Raw genomic sequence first — 19,805 nt, 5'->3', positions numbered from 1 at the left:
ACTACACCACCACTGCAAACAGATTTTAAAAGGTATTTAGGCACTTAAAGATGCAGATAAAAACCTAATGGGATTTTCAAAAGTTCCTAGGCGCCTAATTCCATTGAAATCAAAATTGAAAATTGTCAGTAAATGTAGCTAATTCAGCATGTGTGAACTCAGACTCCACTTTAGGAATACTGTTGTGATCAGTGCAGCTGTGAAGTAGAACAAGCAAAAAGAGACCTGAGAAAGGACTTCAGACTTGGATGCCTAAAAGCTAGCCACCTAAATCCCTATTTGAGCAACTAAATAGAAGTGGCCTGATTTTCTTTTTTTCCTGAGCACCACGGACCACTGTTTCACTCATACCCATCCACCCAAGCAGGTGTCTAAGCTCTTTAATGCCCTTATATCTCTGGCCTTATTGCTATTAGCAATTATTCCCAATTTAGGAATTCAACGTTCAACTGAACCTCCAAGCTCAATTCACTGCCATTTATAGTTATTTTCCTATGTTTTTTGGTCATTCCGTCAATTTCAAGTCAGTGTGACTTTGGAGACAGACAAGCACATTTTGTTTAATTTTATATGTAAGATTTCATATGACACTGCACAAAATCCATTGCTATATCCAACAAATAATCAGATGATGAGTTTGATTTAGGAATTACTAAAAAATATGCATGCTCAATGATATACATGAGAATATAGATAGAGATAGAGCTCAATCATGAATATTACAAGTTCTGTTGAGACTTATACACATGAATGCACAAATCAAAGTATGTAAATATTATTGAAACTTCGATGCCCTTACGCACACTCGATAGAACCCTCACTCACACTCAATAGAACTCTACTCAACCAAAGTGGGAATGCTCATGGCGTAAAGTACTATTCAACATAAATAAGGCCCATGGTTAGGTTCAAAGTACACACATCCCGAGCAAGAAGTATTCTGTGAAAGAATCTTGAAATACTTCAGAACAATATTCATGTTACTGTGCAAAATAGACATACCTTGAGAGTCAGTGAATAAAAAGTGTACTGGATATACATGCAAGACTATTTGCACTCAGACACATCAAAATAATGGAGATGTCTGTATAGCAGAAATATATTCTGAACATACAGCCTTCAAGTAGTGAGTTCAACAGCGCACAGTCTCCAGTGTTGCTTTTAAATCAGTTAAATCTTTCTTCTCGACACACACTGAAGTCTGTATAAGCTTCTCTAATGCACACAACTCATGCCAAAACTATTTACTCTTTTGCTTGTGTAGCTACAATACTGCAGAAACATTCCTACATATTTTGGAGATGCCATGCATGCTATACATGTAGGTAGCCTTTTGAGTACGGGCAAATGAACCTATCGAGTTCAATTCATAGATCAAGACAAAATGTGCATGGCTTTGACATTATGAAGTTTCTGTTGTTGGCAGCTAATTGGAAGTCTACACAGCAGTTAAATGAAACAACTGGTTCCAGAAAATTGTTAAGGAAAAATAAGCATTTTGAGAGAGGAACTTACATTTTTGAAATCTAATAGTCCTTTTCAGACGACACTAAGATTAGGGATCCAGGAAACTGGACTCAATTAGTGCAAATAGAGAATGTTTCTTTGTTCCATATATATTTGGTTTTTTTTATATAAAAAGAACTAAAGTATAACAATCTCCCATACTTCTTTGATTTTATGTTAGTCTCTGGACATGTTGCAAAGAAGGAATTGCTTTTCCATACACTATGCAACAATGATAGATTGCTGTATTTAAAGTGTTATTGATAGGGGCTTTATTGGATTATATTAATCCTATTCCTCTCCTCTCCCCCATTTCTTTGTTTCAGTTGTCCTGCTTACATGTTTGTTTAAACTGTTGATGTTATTTTATGTTAATGTATCACAATATTTCCATGTAATGAATATTGTTAGACATTGATGAACCTGACTCATCAATTGCTCCCTTTGTGATTTATTTTCCTACCTGCAATTTAAACAAAATTTTGTAAAAAATAAAAATTAGAACTGACAGCAGGACTGAAGATTCCATACATCTAGAACTAGTCTCTAGAGATGGAAGGAATTTCAGCCAAAAACATTTTTTGTGGGGAGGTCAAAATAAGCATATTTGGGTTAACTGAAACAGTTTGTGAATTCCTGTTGATTTTGGCAAGTTGTTTTGATTGAAACAAAAATAATTTAGGAAATGCTGAAATGGTTCATTTTGACATCATCAGAATAGCCCCAAAATGAAAAGTTTTTACATTCACAAGGAGATTCAGAAAACCATTCACAAAATTGAGGAGAAGTGGTTAGGGCATTCTGTGGGGAGGTGGGAGACATGGGTTAAAATAGCCGCTCTGATACAAAGACTTGGCTGCATGTCTCCCTCCCCTCCTAGGTGAGGGCCCTAATCTCTGTGCTATATTCTGGGGTGGGAATTGGTCCTGTTGAAACTGTTCCCCTTTGTATAAGGCATGTAACTAACCATTGGGCCAGAGAGAGACGCTATAGCCAAGTGGTTAGAGTGCTCAGCAGGGAGAGGGTAGGAGACACCTGGATTTCAGTCCCTGCATCTTTTAAAATAATTTTATACAACATGGAACAGCTTCAACAGGAGAGACAGACTCATTCCAGGGTTCCCTGGTAGTTAGGACATTCACCTGGCAGGGGGCAGGAAGAGATTGAGGTTCAAGTTTCTGCTCAAGAGCAGGGATTGAAATCTGGGTCTTTTACATCCCAGGTGAGTGCCCTAACTACTGCACTATTGAAAATAAAGGGGAGGGGTGGCAGCACTTTATTATTTGTATTACCATAGCATGTAGGAGTCCTCGTCATTAACCTTTTCTTCCCCTATAGTCCACAGGTGTGCAGCCAGGCTTCCATGAAAAGAGCTAGTTAAGATGGCATGGGTTTTAAACTGTAAGTTTAGTTGGAATCAGGGAAACAAGTCTGAGGCTGAGGACATAATGTTATGTATTTATGGTATGGTTCGTGATAAGCCATCAAGATCCCATAGCATATTCAAAGCATTACTAGTTCTTATGACCTGTAGACTATAACTAAAGATTTTTTTTTTTTTAAATACAATTTCCTGACTTAAAAGTTTACTGTAGACACACCCAGGAAACAGGTCTCCTCACAACAAAGTTATCAGTCCAGTGAAAGAGAAACCACAAAAAGTGCAAGATTTAATATGCTTAGCTAAATTCCCTTACCAAGCCATGTGGGTCTCTGTTATTATCCAACCCCCTCCTACTCTCCTGAACTAAAAGGCCCTATACGACAGATACCCAGCAAAACCTAATCACTTGTCTGAATGTCTTTTGGTGGGGAAGACCAGTATCTTGCTACGCATTCTAACAGTTCTGGTGGCATGACTGCTGTCCCATTTGGTGTTTCAGGGAGCTGCCAAGGATAGCTACTGCCCCCCCACCATGAGTTTTGGGTAGACTTCAGAGGGAACACAGAACACTTCTATCAGCCACTGCAGCAAGGGTCACCACAGATGCTGTTGTAACAGATTTGTTTTCTGAATGGCTCAGAGAGAGACAGTGATACATCTGATTTTTCTGAGGGTATGTCCACACTGCAGAGTGAAGTCGATGTATTTTAAATCAACTTTCACCTGTCGAATTTTAGAAGTCACAGGAGCGTGATCACACCACACTCCTTGCATTGGGCTCTTGCATCCCCACTCGCCATGCTTGGGTTGACACTCAAAGCAGTGCACCATGGGTAGCTGTACCGCAGTGCAACTAGCTGCAGAGGCCTTTGGGAATCTTGTCCTCCCATGATGCAACGTGCTCCCTCCCCCTCCCTTCTTGTCCCAAACAAACTGCAAATTCTTTTTCGTGCCATTTTACTATGCCGCTCGCATGCCATTGCTGGAGAGGCATAGAGCCCGCTCAGCTCTGCACTATCATTGTGAGCATCACAAATACTTCATGGCTTATCCTGCAGTATTTTCAAAGGTGAGAGAGGAGCTGCAGCACAGAAAATAGGGATGTTACTGAGGCCCCCCTGCTACAAGCCATAGAGCAAAACAATTCCCTCTGCTGCAGGCTGTCACGCATCATCTTCAGTCCATGGAGTGCTGGTTCTGGTTCCAGAAAACAAGCAAAGACTGGTGGGATCTCATCATTATGAAGGTGTGGGATGATGAGCAGTGGCTGCAGAACTTTCGTATGTGAAAGCCCACTTTCTTTTAACTTTACGCGAAGCTGTCCCCAGCCCTGAAGTGCATGAATACTCACTTGAGACCAGCTCTGACAGTGGAGAAGTTGGCAACCTCAGATTGCTACTGGTCAGTTGGGAATCAATTCGGAGGTGGTAAATCCACCGTTGGTGCTGCTGTGATGGAAGTGTGCAGGGCCATTAATAGACTTCTGCTATGAAGGGTATTGACTCTGGGAAATGTGCAGGACATAGCGTACGGGTTTGTCACAATGGGGTTCCCAAACTGTGTGTGTGTGTGTGTGTGTGTGGGAGGGCAAATAGATGGCACGCATATCCCTATCTTAGCACCTGAACACCTTGCCACAGAGTACATAAACCAGAAGGGATACTTCTCAATGGTGTTGCAGGCCCTTGTGGATCACAAAGGATATTTCACCGACATCAGTGTGGGGAGGTCTGGAAAGGTCATGACACGCACATCTTTAGGAACTCAGGTCTGTTCAATAAGATGCAGGCGGGCATTTTCTTCCCTGACCAAAAAATAAATATTGGGGATGTTGAAATACTAATAGTAATACTGGGGGGATCCTGCCTACCCCTTGATCCCTTGGCTAATGAAGCCCTACATGGGGCACCTGGACAGTGAGAAGGAGCATTTCAATAATAGGCTCAGCAAGTGCAGAATGGTGGTAGAATGTTCATTTGGCCGCTTAAAAGACAGATAGAGATGTCTACTCGCTAGGCTTGACATCAGTGAAAAGAACATCCCATCAGTTATATCTACATGCTGTGTGCTCCTTAATTTGTGTGAAACAAAGGGTGAAAAGTTCCCCCAAAATTGGGCCGTGGAGGCTGATAGACTGGCTGCAAATTTTGAGGAGCCAGATTCCAGCACTACGCTCAGACCCAACTGCGGAGTACGTTGCCTACAGGAAGCAGTGAAAAACTGGTTTTGCAATGAACTGCAGTAATGTATGTCTCTGTGCCTTTCTTTCCCATCCCCCACTCTCGCATCAGCAGCCCCCCTCTCCTTTCCCTGCCCAAGTTATGAATGAATAAAGACCGATGTTTTTTAAAGCACCAAAGTTTTATTTCTCACCCGTTTCAGTGGGGGAAAAGGAAGATAAGTTAACATTGTAAAGTGTCACTGTGCAAGCAATTGTGGTTGCATGCAGTTCTTAAAGGGGCCGTCGCGTCTTTCTGCTTGCCTCCTCTGGTATGGAGTGCAGCACATACTGCACCCTGCTCAGCCTCCTCCTAGAGTGCTTGGAGGTGGGGGATGATAAAGTGGTAGACAGTTGAGCATTTTGGAGGGGCTGCAGAGGGAGAATGTCCTGCTGCTGCTCTTCCTGGAGCTCTACCAGACGCCTCAGTATGACAGACTGATCCCTCATAATATGCAACATCTCCTGTTGCGTGTCATGCTCCTGTGCTGATCTTCTGTGTTCCATGTCCATGTCTAGTTTTTCAGATAAGGACCAGCTCTGTATCAGCAGCCATGTTCATTAGTTTGCTGAACAGGTCATTCCGCATTTTTTTCCCCCCCGCTTCCTAATCTGGGAAAGTCTTTCAGTGGAGTTCTGCAAGGTGGGCTGAAGGCTGAGGTGTCGACTGTAAGAAAAGCACAGCACAAAGTTTCCATTGTTAGCTGACCCAAAGTAGTAAAAGAAGTGTTACAATGTAAAAAGAACTCCCCTTCATGTTCACAAGGCGAAGCCAGAACCACATTCCAATCTGTTCATACTGGATGGGTAGGAGTGGCATTCCAGACATAGTAAGCAAGGGGCTCTTGCATCCATTATAGAGAGGTTCCATTAGCACTAAATTCCACAATCCACACCCGAGCAAGGTGATGGATCACTGGGCTCCCCTGTAACATGCCAAGGACTGGTTTGGCAGGAGGTGGGCAAAACAGATTAGAGGACGCTGCGGGTGAAGCGTGGTGGCAGAAAACCTAGAGCAAATAATGTCCCGATCCATAATGCCCAAAGCAACAACAACATGACTAGGAACTGTCTTGTGTAGGCACCCAACGACACTGTCCATGGCAGGGAAATAATACACAGTGACTATATTCATCGGATACTGTAAACTTGCGCCATCCTCTCTAGGTGACCGTGTGTGATATCAGTCTCCTGAGGATAATGCAGGTGGAAAGGGAAGATTTCCTGCAAGCATTGATGTACAGGCCTGGCCCTTATGCTGCTATGCTGTGTTCCGCGATGATGCCTGCTCATTTAATAGCAGAGTGGCGGGCTAAAATCTCCTACCACGGTGGAAGAAATAGGGCCGCCTTCCCCAGAAACCTTCTGCAAAGAATTATAGATTACCTACATGAAAATTTCCTTGAGATATCCACAGAGGATTCTCAGAGCATCCCTCTGCACATAAATAGCCTGTTCTGGGGGTAACCCTCCTCTGAAGTTTGTCAACACCCAAGAAGCCCATTCTCTCAAAAAAAAAAAAACTCCTGGACTGGACAGGGGAAATAACCACAAAAATTAGATTTGCCACACACACTCACCAGATATGCCTTCCCCGGCATCTCAGTCAGTCCCGCTCTCCTGTGTGTGGCTGGGCTGCTCTGGGTAATGAACAGGTCCTGGCTCTCAGGGAGAATGGATACCCCGGCTCTCCTGCACCCTGCTCTCCTCACCCTTTTCCTTCTCATCAACAGAGTCCTTTCATCCTGAACTGGGATTCTTCGGAGGTATTGTAATACTGCGTGGTGGCACAGTGGGGGAGGGGGGGGTACCACCAAGATTCACATGCAGCTCTTCGTAAAAGTGGCATGTTTAGGGCAAGGAGCCAGAACAGCTTTTAGCTTCTGTAGTTTTTGGATAAGCCTACCTCAGCTTTTTTATCTTAATGCGGCACTACTGCACGTCCCTGTTGTGCCCTTTCTCCAGCATGCTGCAAGATATCTTCTTGTAGACATCCAAATTTCATTTTCTGGCTCAGAGCTGAACCAGAACAGACTCTTTGCCCCACAGACCGATGAGATCCAAAACCTCTGGTCGACTCCATTCTGGAGTGCGTCTGGGGTGTGCAGTCCCCATGAGTGATTCAGCTACTAAGCTCTCTCCGTGCTGACCAAACTGGAAACAGAAATTCAAAATTTCCTGGGGCTTGAGGGGAAGAGCTATTTCCTGTTTACATGGCCATGTTACAGCAGAGTGTGGCTGTCCAGAACAGTCATAACAGAGCATTATGGGATACCACCCAGAGGCCAATGGCATTAATTTACATTGTGCTTTGCCTATACTGACACTAATTCGATCCATGGAATTTGACTTCAGTGCTACACCACTTGCAGAGGTGGTTTTATTAGGTGAACTTTTACTGTGATTTAGGTCAGCGGAACTTATGTGCCAGTGGAAACGCATACTTTAGGGGGTCGATGTAAGTGGCATTACGTCGACCCCCATTGCCAGTGTAGACAAGGCTTGAGTAGCTGCTACTAACCCTTAAGATTTCATGGAATAGGGTTTGCCAGGTCTGGTATGCTGATTAATTTTGTGGGTTTTATGTGATCAACAAATACAGCTCTATATTTTAAGTATTTCCTAAAGAATACTCAGTTACCCTAATCCAAATGATATACAGTACACGCGGCATGATGTGTCAACAATTGCTCCAATTTGTCAAAGATTTTGACAAGTTGTCAAAAATAAAATTATATTTCACCCAGCTTCAATATTTCCCCATAGAAAATATATGCACTTAAAACCAGGTTTACAATAAATACTGCATAGGGTGCCAGCCAGCTACAGAAGCAGCTCTGCAGAAAAGGACCTGGGGGTAACGGTGGATAAAAAGCTGGATATGAGTCAGCAGTGTGCCCTGGTTGGCAAGAAGGCCAATGGCATATTGGGCTGCATTAGGAGGGGCATTGCTAGCAGGTCACGGGAAGTGATTATTCCCCTCTATTCGGCATTGGTGAGGCTGCATTTAGAATATTGTGTCCAGTTTTGGGCCCCCCAATACAAAAAGGATGTGGACAAGTTGGAGAGAGTCCAGCGGAGGGCAACAAAAATGATTAGGGGGCTGGAGCACAGGACTTATGAGGAGAGGCTGAGGGAACTGGGCTTGTTTAGTCTGCAAAAGAGAAGAGTGAGGGGGGATTTGATAGCGGCCTTTAACTACCTGAAAGGGGGTTCTAGGGAGGATGGGGCTAGGCTGTTCTTGGTGGTGGCAGATGACAGAACAAGGAGCAACGGTCTCAAGTTGCAGGGAGGGAGGTCTAGGTTGGACATTAGGAAAAAGTTTTTTACTAGGAGGGTGGTGAAGCACTGGAATGGGTTACCTAGGGAGGTGGTGGAATCTCCATCCTTAGAGGTTTTTAAGCTGCGGCTTGACAAAGCCCTGGTTGGGATGATATAGCAGAGGTTAGTCCTGCTTTGAGCAGGGGGTTGGACTAGATGACCTCCTGAGGTCCCTTCCAACTCTAATATTCTATGATTCTATGAGAAGGACAGAGAAGTGATGACATGTTGCTGTGACTTGCTTGTACCTGGCAAGATGAATCAGTATAAGATCACATCCTAAAACAAGTCTCAGAGAAAAAACAGATGATGCTTCAGTTCAGTGGGGGAGGGAAACAATGAAATATCCACATCCAGGAAGCTTATTAAGACCTGAAGCCACCTGCTCTGGAAATGGCTCCATTTAAAACGAGAAAAGGGTTACAGAGTTATGGGAAAGTTCATACCAAATCTATTAACCACACTCCCGGGCACACAATTGAGATAGAAAAAGTATGCAAATACAAATGAAAGATTTAAAGGAATACTTAAAGACCATGATAAGGCCTGATCCTATAAACTGGTATGCCCCCATTTAAGTTATTTTTATCCCTATTTAGAATCTGGCCTATGGTCAATAAAATGACTATGGAGTATTACAAATTTTGTCAAGTTATCATTTGATCATTCCCATTCTAAGTCACAAGCAATATGATCACAGGACAATGTGGTAGTCTATACACAAAACTTCTTCTCAATTTGAGCACACATTTACTTGGGCCTTTCTTAAGAAAACAGTAAAATTTTATTCATTTATGTTGTTTAATGAAACAAACAGACTGTCGACTACAGTTCTCATTTTTTTGTTTGTTTGTTTTAAACCAGACAGTGATGCCATGGCTACAGAGACAATGAAATTATAATCCCATCACCTCAAAACAATGAATAACTGGATAAAACAGTGGATGATTGATGTTACTGAATATAAATGACAGATACCAGTGTCAACATAGAATAGCTAAAGATATTTTGTGCAAACACGTGCTACTTGACAATCTGTTTAGGAATGGAAAAAAACAAACTGAAATCAAGTCAGACACAAACCATACTGAGGTACTGACAGCATTTAAAATATAAATAAGAGAAGATAACCAGCAAAGAGAAATTAAGAATAGTGGATTTACAGTGATGTTTGAAGGAACTGAAAGAATGAAAACTAGTAACCCACTTTACACAGAGAAAAGAGAGATTAAAAATAATTCAGCTAAGGCATTTAGGACTAGAAAAATATGTGCATAAGCAATACTGTTTTAACTAGAAATACCTGGATATATTGATACAAATCCAGGCCTGATCTTTACTGCCTTAAACATTGGATAGCAAATTAGAACTGTGTAAAGAGTGTAAAACGAAACTCAGTCAGAAGAGTAGTGTTCCACACCCCCTTTACACAGATGACTGTCTTTTTTTCTACATTTTTACAGCAGCATGTAGCACAATAGGATCTCGGTCCATGACTAGAGGTCCTGGGTGCTATGATAGTACAAATAAATAACAACAATGTGCTTGACTATTCAAAGTGCAAAGTATTGGAGAAGCAGGCCCTCTCTGTTTAAATAAGACAGAAGTCAATAGCATTAACAAAAAGGGAGACTCAGATGCCTAAAGATGCCAAATGAACTCTGGGAGAGGCTTATCCAGGGAATGGATATTTACCAATTATAGACTATAACTAAACTTCCAAGTTGCAAACACTAGAAGCAATACTTACTGGTCACACATACGACACATTCTCACAAAACCTGGTCTATTGAAAGAGAAAGTCAAACAAGGAAGCAGTGTGATTTAGATGAATTCCAAACCATAGTTTAAGACTGGGTATTCAAACACTGTGTCATCCCAAGATACACAAGAAAATGGTTAGACTAAATGATTGTTAATGACTACTAGAAAAGGATAAAGCTGAGAAAGATAATACCCATCCTAGGTCCTGGAGAAATACTTGAAGCCAGTGGAGTCACCAGCTCAGGTACTAGTAAAGAATAGCCTCTGTGCCTTTATGATCGGTTGCATGCCAGTGACAGATTCACTTCCAGGAGGAGTACAGGTGGCATAATTATCACTGATAGTTATTCTCTTATGGCAAGCCCAAGTTCCACTCAAGATTCCACTTACAGAAACCCTGCAGGAAAAGGCTGCCTAAGAGATGCACTTGAAATCAGCATATTTCTGTGACTCTTAGCCCTGCCTTATCCCTGGCTGCAATAGCCAACTCTAGGCTCCTTAGTAGAGTGGGAGATGGCAAAGGGCTTGTGCTCTTGTGAGTTTTCTCCACTTTGCTTTCTGGGGAGCCCTGCAGCCTGGGTTGTGCCACAGACAATGGAGCTGACAGCTCTGTGTACTGATTTCATGTTTTCCCACTGGCACATTTTCACTCTGCTCATACAGATCTCTTGCCAGGATTTGGGTACTGCAGACAAGCAAGTCCATGTAAAATCCCACAATGTTTCACCAGCACAAAGTCTTGCCATTTTCTACCAAGAATAGAGTTAAACTAAAATAAACTTCTTATTTTTTGGACTCTGATTCCTTCCTTAGCAGAATCCTCCAAAGTGTTTCAATTCTGATCAAATGAAAATTTCTGGAAGTACAGGATTTAAAAACAGAGCCAGTCTTATGCATAGGCAGAATAGGGAGATGCCTCTGATAACAACCAAGAAGCAATGGGAACCTAGTCAACAGCCCAGATGACTTGTATAGCAAGACTACTTTTTCAAGTCCTTGTTTGTCACAAATAAATCAAGGGAAAACAGTTCTTCATGACATGTGCAGAAGTCACGAGAGATGTTTTATTAAAAAATTCCTGACATGCATTAGTTTTGTAATGAATTACATTTAGAAAGACAATATAGCAGCATCACAACTCAGATTCTGTGCCCTCAGGATTATGGGGTGATATTCCTTTGCTGGTGCTAGTTTACTTGTATGGCCCCATTTGTCAAGTTATCACTATTAAGTCCCTCAGTCCCTTTTGCAATATTTAAAGCTTCTATTGGGGTCACCTCAAAGTCTTATCTTTTCCAATTACAATAGTCCAATTCTCCAAACCCTTCCTTGTCATTTAGATGCATGAGACCAACTGGAATCTTCAGTGTGGTATACTAACTTTTGAGGGAAACAACATCCTACTTGTGGTATGAAGGCTAGTGCTTAAAATATTTGCAAACATGGAAACGAGTGTGATTTATACAGCAATACAAATCAACCAAGAAGTTGTCTTGTATTGCTAATATAGCCAGTTATATTTTCTTTCCTATCCCTCCCTGCCCCAGCTGAAAGCCAACAGGCTTTTGAAGAGCTTTTTCTATAATAAACCTCCAAGGCCTCAGCACAGACCAATGACCAATTTTCCTAGTTAACATTTTTTAAGTTGATTTGGGAGCCTTAAAAAATTGCTTTTTGGGGAAAAAGCTATGAACTCTAAGACCCTGATTCTGCAAACGTGCCTGAGCTAAACTTTAAGCATGCAAGTGCTCCTTACGTGCTCAGAGTTAAGCATATACTAAAGTGTTTACAGTCTTGGTGCTTAAACCACTAGTTCAAATTAAGCCCTGGTTAGCAGTAACAGAAATGCATTATTATTTGATTATGATTTGTTGGCCTATTTGATGACAGGATGATCTCACTTGGTGGGCACATCTACATCCTAAGAACTCTCATTACAACTGAATGACACCTTAGTTGATAGTCTCTGAAGAGAAGTCAAGGATTTACTTTGCATGGGGACTGAATTCTCTCTGATGGTTGTTTTAAGTTTCATTTGAGGTGCATTGCATGGCAGCATTGGGGAAGTTTTCATTGCTACTGTTCATGTTCTCCCAGACAAAAATCAGGCACTCTAGTTACCTTTTTTATATTTTATAACCAAAATATGACTTCAAATAATAAATTAAAAGTTGCTGTATTATTACTAGGGAGAGCGGGATGTGTTCCACACACATACTAACATTTACAGAGCTGAAATAAAAGCACAAAACTGTAGACTGTAAACCTTTGCATTTCATTTACAATAGACAGATGATGCCAATAAAAAAAAAAAGTCCTTTATTCTCTCACCTCACCTGCTTGCCTACTTACAATAGCTCAGATGGCATAGCAGCTAGTCCTTCTTAAGCAGACTTCCCCAAAAGGGTTAGTTCAGATAGGAAGTTCTTTATTCAGCAACAGTTCAAAAAGAAAAAATAAAGTGACATCAAGCAGAGCACATAGCCATGAATACCTACAGGCCCTGGTTGTATTCTCTTTCCTTGTTGTTCCCCCCCTCCCCCCCCCCCATCTCTTCTCCCTGCCCTGGGGAATTAAAAGTCTGCTGTTAGTTAGGTTTGATAAGACATCAGGAGTCTCTAAGTTAATGATGACAAGACTAATTGCTGGTCACAGCCGCAGGACTTCTCACTACTTGGGAACCTAGGATGGGATTTTAAACCCCAGTTTACCAATGCCAGACACCAAAAGTGATTAATCTAGCCTTCATAATACAAAGGTATCTCCACCGTTAAAGTAGCAAACGAACAGTGTTCCATTATAAAGCCTTATTTTTTATGTGTCTCTCATACACCCATTCTAACGTTTATATTACATGTATATTATACACACACACAGGTATGGAAAAACATAACTGGGTCTTGACATGGAACACACAGGACTGGTTCTATTGAGTACAATAGGCCTATTCACATGCATAAGTGCTTGAAATATTGGGGTCTTACCTTACAACAACAGACACTAGTTATGTTATCGCTGACTGGTGCTTACTAATATCCTGCTCCTGCTGTCAGATCGGTGTGGGCTCACATCAGTCAATAAAACTCTGCATGGGCACAAGGCACCAATTGCGGGGATCCAAATTCAGGATTGTTGTCTCAGTCTACAAGTGCACAATTGACTAATGGTTGTTAATGTTGTTGTTCTACATCAGCTGGCCCTTGCCAACAGTGACTATTACTATAATTAGTGGGGACTTTTCTTAAACAAAAACAATGTACACTGGTGCAATTAAGGCTGTACTGTCTTTAGTTACAAGATCACGTGCATCTCTTTGGGCCTGATCCTGCAATGAACTCGGAGTCTGATTCAATAACCATTAAGTCAATAGTTCCATGGGTTTCAATTGGATCCTTGGAGCACAAACCCTGAGCTTATGTGGAGCCCCTTTGAGTTTGAAGGCTGTGCACAGGTGCAGGCATCTGCCCACGTGGGACTCATTCCCTGATTGGGGCCTAAGCTTGTAGAAGACACTGCATTATATTTGGTTGCATTATTTTAGACCTCGTGTGTAGTACAGTTCAAGTTGTGCCAGGTGTTAGCTTTTATATTTTTGAAAGTGTGCTACTTCATCATTACATTAATATTTTACACATTTGGGCAATAATAACCCATTTCCTACACAAAGCTATTCCATAAACACTTCGCAATGTTAATATTTGAATACTTGTCATCACAAGTTCTCTGCCTTGAGGGCATATCTTCTTCCTTTTAAGTTGTTTTAAATTAAATTAAACATGAATCAAAATCTAACAAAACTGAATTTGTATTTCATTTCCTTTTATCAAACAGGTCTCAGAATACGATTGTTCAATTTCTCTCTCAAGTTATTAAGCTGTTTGTTATATATAATTCGAGTGCTCCTGGATGATCCTACACAAGGACATGGATGGTAACATTTTCTTTCTTCCCCCTAACCCCCCAAAAAAGTACTTCTTAAAACAGATCAATCATGCTTATAAATATTTGATGTCCTGCCGACAGGGATTTAGTTTCAGTGTTTATAGATGGTTGTGGTGCAGCATAAATTGCAAAACTAATTCAGTCCTTCTGAGTGAATATGATAAAGTATGCAATGAAAATGTAATATGATTTTCAATCAAAAACATTTTGGTCTTTATTACTCCAAGTGCTTACTGTATTTTTGCTCATATTGTGTAATAATGTCTGTGGAATATGTATCTTTTTGCCAAGCTGCTGCATAACATTTCAGATTGTATCACATACATTATAAATCAATGAATATATCACTGCCATCTTCCAACTCCTCTACTTGTCCACCCTGTCACAGTTCAAGGCAACTGAAGCTGTATTCCCTCTTTATCGTCCACCAAGGGCACCCACTCTCAGGCTTCTGGCTCCCTCCTGAGCAGGTTTTTTTTTCAGGCTGCACAATTCCCTACCTACACAGAGTTCCCTAGCAAGTCAGATCATCTAAATAGACCTGCTTTGCTTTCTCTTTACAGACTTTAAACAACATACTTGCCCACAATTAATGGTTACCACACAGCTTTTCCTGAGCAAGCAAATTTATTTTTAAGGGAAAAGCATAACAGGGAAAACATATTAAAACAATAAAAGAACCTACACATGCTAATAAGCTTACCAGAGATCACCCCAGCTGTAGCAAGGGCTCTGGTAGGAGTCAGTCCTTCAAATCCTACAGAGGGGTTTTTCTGTAGTTACAAGTTCATAACCACCTTAGCTCAGAACAAGCAACACTATGATTCTTGATGCTTGAAAAGACTGAGTTCTTTCATAAATGGAAGGGGTATATTTGCATACCCCTTCCTCTACAGACTTCCTGGGAAACTCACTCAACTTTAAGAGTTCATTCTTGCCTGGCACACAGTTTCAAATAGTACTCTGAAGCTTTTAATACTTCCCAGAGTTTAAATTACTCATGTTTCCCTCCCCACCCACCGAGACATTACATTGTCCCACAATAATATGTAAACATTTGCATTTTTAATACAATGAATTCCTAAGATACTTAAACTTAACTCACTATGGCTTGGTTTAACTTAATTCAATAAGGTTTGTCCAGGACATTGAAGGAAATTGTCATCTCTATTACACGTCCATCATATTAGGAGCAGAGCAGGAGGGTGATTGGCAGGTGAGGAAGCAGGGAGCATGCACTGGAAAGACGGGCAAAATAAGCTGAAGCCTTGCTTTGGAGAGAGAAGGAAATGATTACCAAGAGTTAGTATTCACAATGCAGACATGCTAAGCTGTGCAGTAATAGAGTGGATCTCTGGAGCTATGTGCAGCTGGGAGTCTGTCCCTGTAGCAGTGCTTTAAAGATATTGAGGCATGCAGACCCATTCCTGGCAGCTTCCTCCTACTGCATCTAAAACAGTGCTTCAGTCATTCCTTTCTCTGCTTGCCTCCCCTTCTCAAGTTATGAGCTGTAATGATGGCTGAATGATTGCTCTCACACTGAAACAGAGCTTTCATGTTGCTACACGGCTTAGTTCAGCCCTGTGCCTAAATCAGAGGTCCCTGCCACCACGAAAAGTTTCTTAACCCAAACTAAGTATCTTTTGGAGCACCTCAGTAAGGTCTACATGGGACCATTACAGTGCAGCAATTTAGTGAGCTTTCCAAATCATACTCCTCTGATGCTCTTTGTTGCACTGTGTGGTCAAGCCCAGAGATTCACCTCACATTCACCACACAACTCCCAGTGTTTCCTTCAATCCTCCCCAAATGGGGGATTTTGACCTCTGACAGTAGGAAGAGAACATGGCGTTCCTCCAGAGTCTTAGGCTTTATGGAGAAAACACCCATAAGTCTTGGGGCAACAGCACAGGGAACCAGTTCTCTACATTCTTCCTTCACCCTAGTAGCACAGTTTTCCAGCAGCCTTACTGCTGCCTGCTGCCCAGTTAGAGCTGATGGAAATTGGGATTTTTCCCTGTAGAATACTGATTTTTTGTGGAAAACACCAAAAGATATTTTGGCCACCTTCTTGGTTTTCAGTTTCCCCATGAACATTTTAGAAAAGCAGACACTTTCTGCAAAAGTGTGCATTTAATTGAAAACCCAATTTTCCTTTAAAAAAAGTTGACAGAAGCTTTTGACCAGCCCTGCATCTAGTACTGCTTCCCTCCTCCCCCAGCTGTCTCTATCATGACTTCATTCAGAAGCAGCATTGTCTCCTACGTGGATTTCACACTGAAAACCTGACAGGTTAGGGGTGGGGCAGAGACAACATACTATGTATAGTAGCTCATCCCTTGCTCCATTTCCATTACATGAATCCCAAACTACACAGGATCCTCGTAAAGGAAAAAACTACTGCTCAACCCTTTCACACTTCCTAATCCAGTTGCCATCACTTTCCCTCGAAGCAGAAAGTTTGAGAGCTGTAGCCTATGGGCCATATGCCACTCTAAATGAAGTCAGTAGTTTTATTGTTGCCTTAATGGCAGTAGAACTGTTCATTATTAGGTCAACGGCGGATATTTCTAAAATTTCTAATATTGGAATGTTTATAAAAAGAAAAGCAGAATATAATGGAAAAGTTAGAGATGCAGAAAGAAGTGATGCGATGTATACTAGAATCTGTATTTGACAAATCCAGATCTAATAGAGTTAGTGTGCTAGAATAGCTATGGGTAACGTTAGAGTCAACGTGATATCAATTAAAATTCAAACATAACTAACAAAGAATAGTGATAACACTTGCAGTTTATGCAGAAGCTTAGAAAATTGTAACAGTTACACCACAGTCTAAAGTCCCAATCCTGCAAAAACTCAAGCGCATGTGTAACTCCATACATGTATGTAGTACCACTGACCATAAGTAAAGTTACCCACATGCCTAAATGTTTGCTGGATGACAGCCAAAGAGTCTTCAGCTGCCACTTTTACTAGTCATAGTTAATGCTCTTTTAGTTCTGATAAATGCAATATTGTCCTTTAGTTTTCCCTCCCTGCAGACTGATTGCCAGTAAAAAAAAAAAAGGGCAACAGTTAAAACAATGAATTTAGCTGCTGTCTCTTACTGTTGTAAGGCAAACAATTCCCTTTCAATCCTTTCTTTTCCTGTTCAGGAAATCTAGCCTCTCTTACTTCCTTATTGCTATCCAGTGATAAAAGGATGAATGTGCCACTCTTCCACCCGGCCCATCTCCACTGCATAAACCTAGGCTATAAAAGAGTAAATAAAGCCATTCAATCAGATGGTGACATATTAATGAAAGGCTCCAAAGTTCCTGGTGGCTTCCTGATGGGGGTGGGAATCTATATCATCAGCTCCTGCTGATTGTTCTCCCCACAGCATGCCTATTATGGAACAGCATAGTGACATACCGTACACTTCACTCTGTCATTGAAGAATGCATGCCGTTTCTTTCATGATGTGAGTAATTTTGGTAAAAGTATGGTATGTGCTCTCAAACATGGATCATGCCTAAAGGAGCACTTTCTACAAGATCCTTCAAGCTGTTTTAATTTAAGTAGTTTTAATACAAAAATTTCATAAAACCTAATTACAATGTAACTTATTTTTATAGCTGAGTTATTCTCTTAAATCCCATTCCTCAATGAGGACCAGCACAAGTTTAGGAGTTAAGAACAATGTTTAATGTGAAACATAGAGATGCCTGAAAATGAGGACACTTGAGAAATATGAATGGTAAAACAAAACTTTCTAAATGTATAAACCAAACATGTTTTATTTATGTGCAAGCTTCTTAGTTCTGGATATCTACTACAAATTAAAAGATGAGGTAGGCAGTAATCACCCCTGTACTCATTGCTTGCAGGTATACTTAGATACCTCTGTAGTCACATACAGCAATTTATTTGTATGTTGCAAACCAGGGTAATTCTCCAGACCTTCCCCAAACTATTTGTTCTTTGAGTCTAAATATCTAATAATTAACCTGCCAGAGTGTCTCCCTCCCATCACTCTGTATTATCCCATTATATTTTGCTAAATATATTACAACACACTATTAACTTACTTGCCTCTTCCACTCACGTGGCTTCCATCCATCTAGGAATTTCACAGATAAATCACTTTGGGCATTCTCACTGGGCCCTGACCCTACCAACTGTTCTACACAGACATAACCTGTGCCCACACAGAGCCCCAATAGATTTTAATTCAGAGCTCTATCCATAAGGAACAGCCCAACCAACTGCTGGCGTCACATTCTTAAAAGTGCTGTGTTTTAGAAAGAGTGTATCTGAGCCATAACTTCACAGTACTAACCAATGGCCCACCATGTCTGTAGGACCTTGAATCATAAAATACATTCTGAGTCTGTTAATGTCTACAGCTTCCTGTTAGTGTAAGATGTAGGATGCATTTAAAATATACATCAACCAACCAAAATATCTTGGCTACTGGGCTTGTGAAGGTGTTTTTTTGTTTTTGTTTTTTTTTGGGGGGAGGGGAGGGGGGAAAGGGGGAGGTGGACAAGCCCCTAAAAAGCTTGTAAGGAATCAAACCAACAGAATTACTAGACCAACTGCCCAGTAAACAACGAAGAGAGGTAATGGAGCCAAAAAAAACCCCCAAACCAACAAAAAAACCCCCACAACTATCACAACGCAGTTGCAGCAGAAGGAACAGAACCAGGGAAGCTTCCCTCTGTGGTCTTGCTACGCAGCAAATCCATGACATTTCCTTCAGAAATCCCCATGGAAGAAAAATATGGCTTATTTCAGAATTTACTTTTGATCAGCAGTTTCCACCCCTTCAGCTAGAGCAAGAACACAAAGGCTTGAGCAGGGAGTCAATGGCAGCATGGATGGACAGGCCCTCTGTGTGGATACCACAATATCTATGGATATTCCTCAACCACACAGATGGAGAAACATACCCATTTTTTATGTCCAGTCCACAAAGTCCTTTTGGGCCCCTCCTGAACCTTTGAGAAGGGGGCAAAAAGAGTTCTATTTTCCACAATTAAAAAGTCATGGAAATATTCACTTCCTTCATGCATGCATTTGTGTCAGAGGGGATGACTTGCTCTATAAATGCAAGACAGGAGCACATCACACATTTATAATAGCTGTTTTTTCCCACACAGTCTCCCACTGAAATAACCAGAGATTAAAGATATCCCTACTAGAAGATGGCAACTCTAGTTTGGCCCAATCTTTGCTTTCGAGATTATGAAAACTGTACCTACCAATGTTCTTTCCTCACCCATCCATCCTAGACCTGCTTTATAAAATTACACATTTTCAGCACTTCCTTCATGCTTCTTCCTTTGAAAGCACCTCATTTTTCTATTAATCTCTTGATTTTTGTATTGGATCACATTTGAAAATAAATGTATTTTCTATTTTTGTTTAAAAGGATCTGCCTTTTAGTGATGTGAATTTATGTATCTAAAATACACACTGAACTAGTTGGTCAGTGTGATCTGCCTTCTTTTGAATCTCTGTGCCTATCACAACTGAATTAGTCTGCATAGTGTTTGACATATTTTATAGAATAGTGTTATCTAACGAATTAACCCACACCCATAATTTTTCCCCAAAAAATCTTTTTGCAATGGTGTTTCCATATACATCTGGACATGGCCTGTGTGTGTGTGAATATATTGA

General features: G+C 41.1%; 1 protein-coding gene across 4 annotated transcripts in view; it reads left to right on the top strand.

Moving 5' to 3' along the window:
* KCNT2 (potassium sodium-activated channel subfamily T member 2) overlaps window positions 1–19,805 on the top strand; it is a 245,565-nt gene that overhangs the window by 65,018 nt on the left and 160,742 nt on the right. For 3 of the 4 annotated variants that reach the window (XM_067535158.1, XM_067535157.1, XM_067535156.1), the window contains exon 3: window positions 14,025–14,124. In XM_067535158.1, the coding sequence (XP_067391259.1) occupies window positions 14,025–14,124 (100 nt within the window). Of the gene's footprint in view, window positions 1–14,024; window positions 14,125–19,607; window positions 19,611–19,805 lie in introns of all 4 variants that reach the window. The other variant, XM_067535155.1, reaches the window with a different exon arrangement.

The sequence above is a fragment of the Emydura macquarii genome, unplaced genomic scaffold, assembly GCF_026122565.2.
Source record: "Emydura macquarii macquarii isolate MOO-44397 ecotype Brisbane River unplaced genomic scaffold, CSIRO-AGI_Emac_v2 contig_3477, whole genome shotgun sequence".
NCBI lineage: Eukaryota > Metazoa > Chordata > Testudines > Chelidae > Emydura > Emydura macquarii.
The sequence above is the reverse complement of the archived record's forward strand: the minus strand, read 5'-3'. Positions and strand labels throughout refer to the sequence as shown.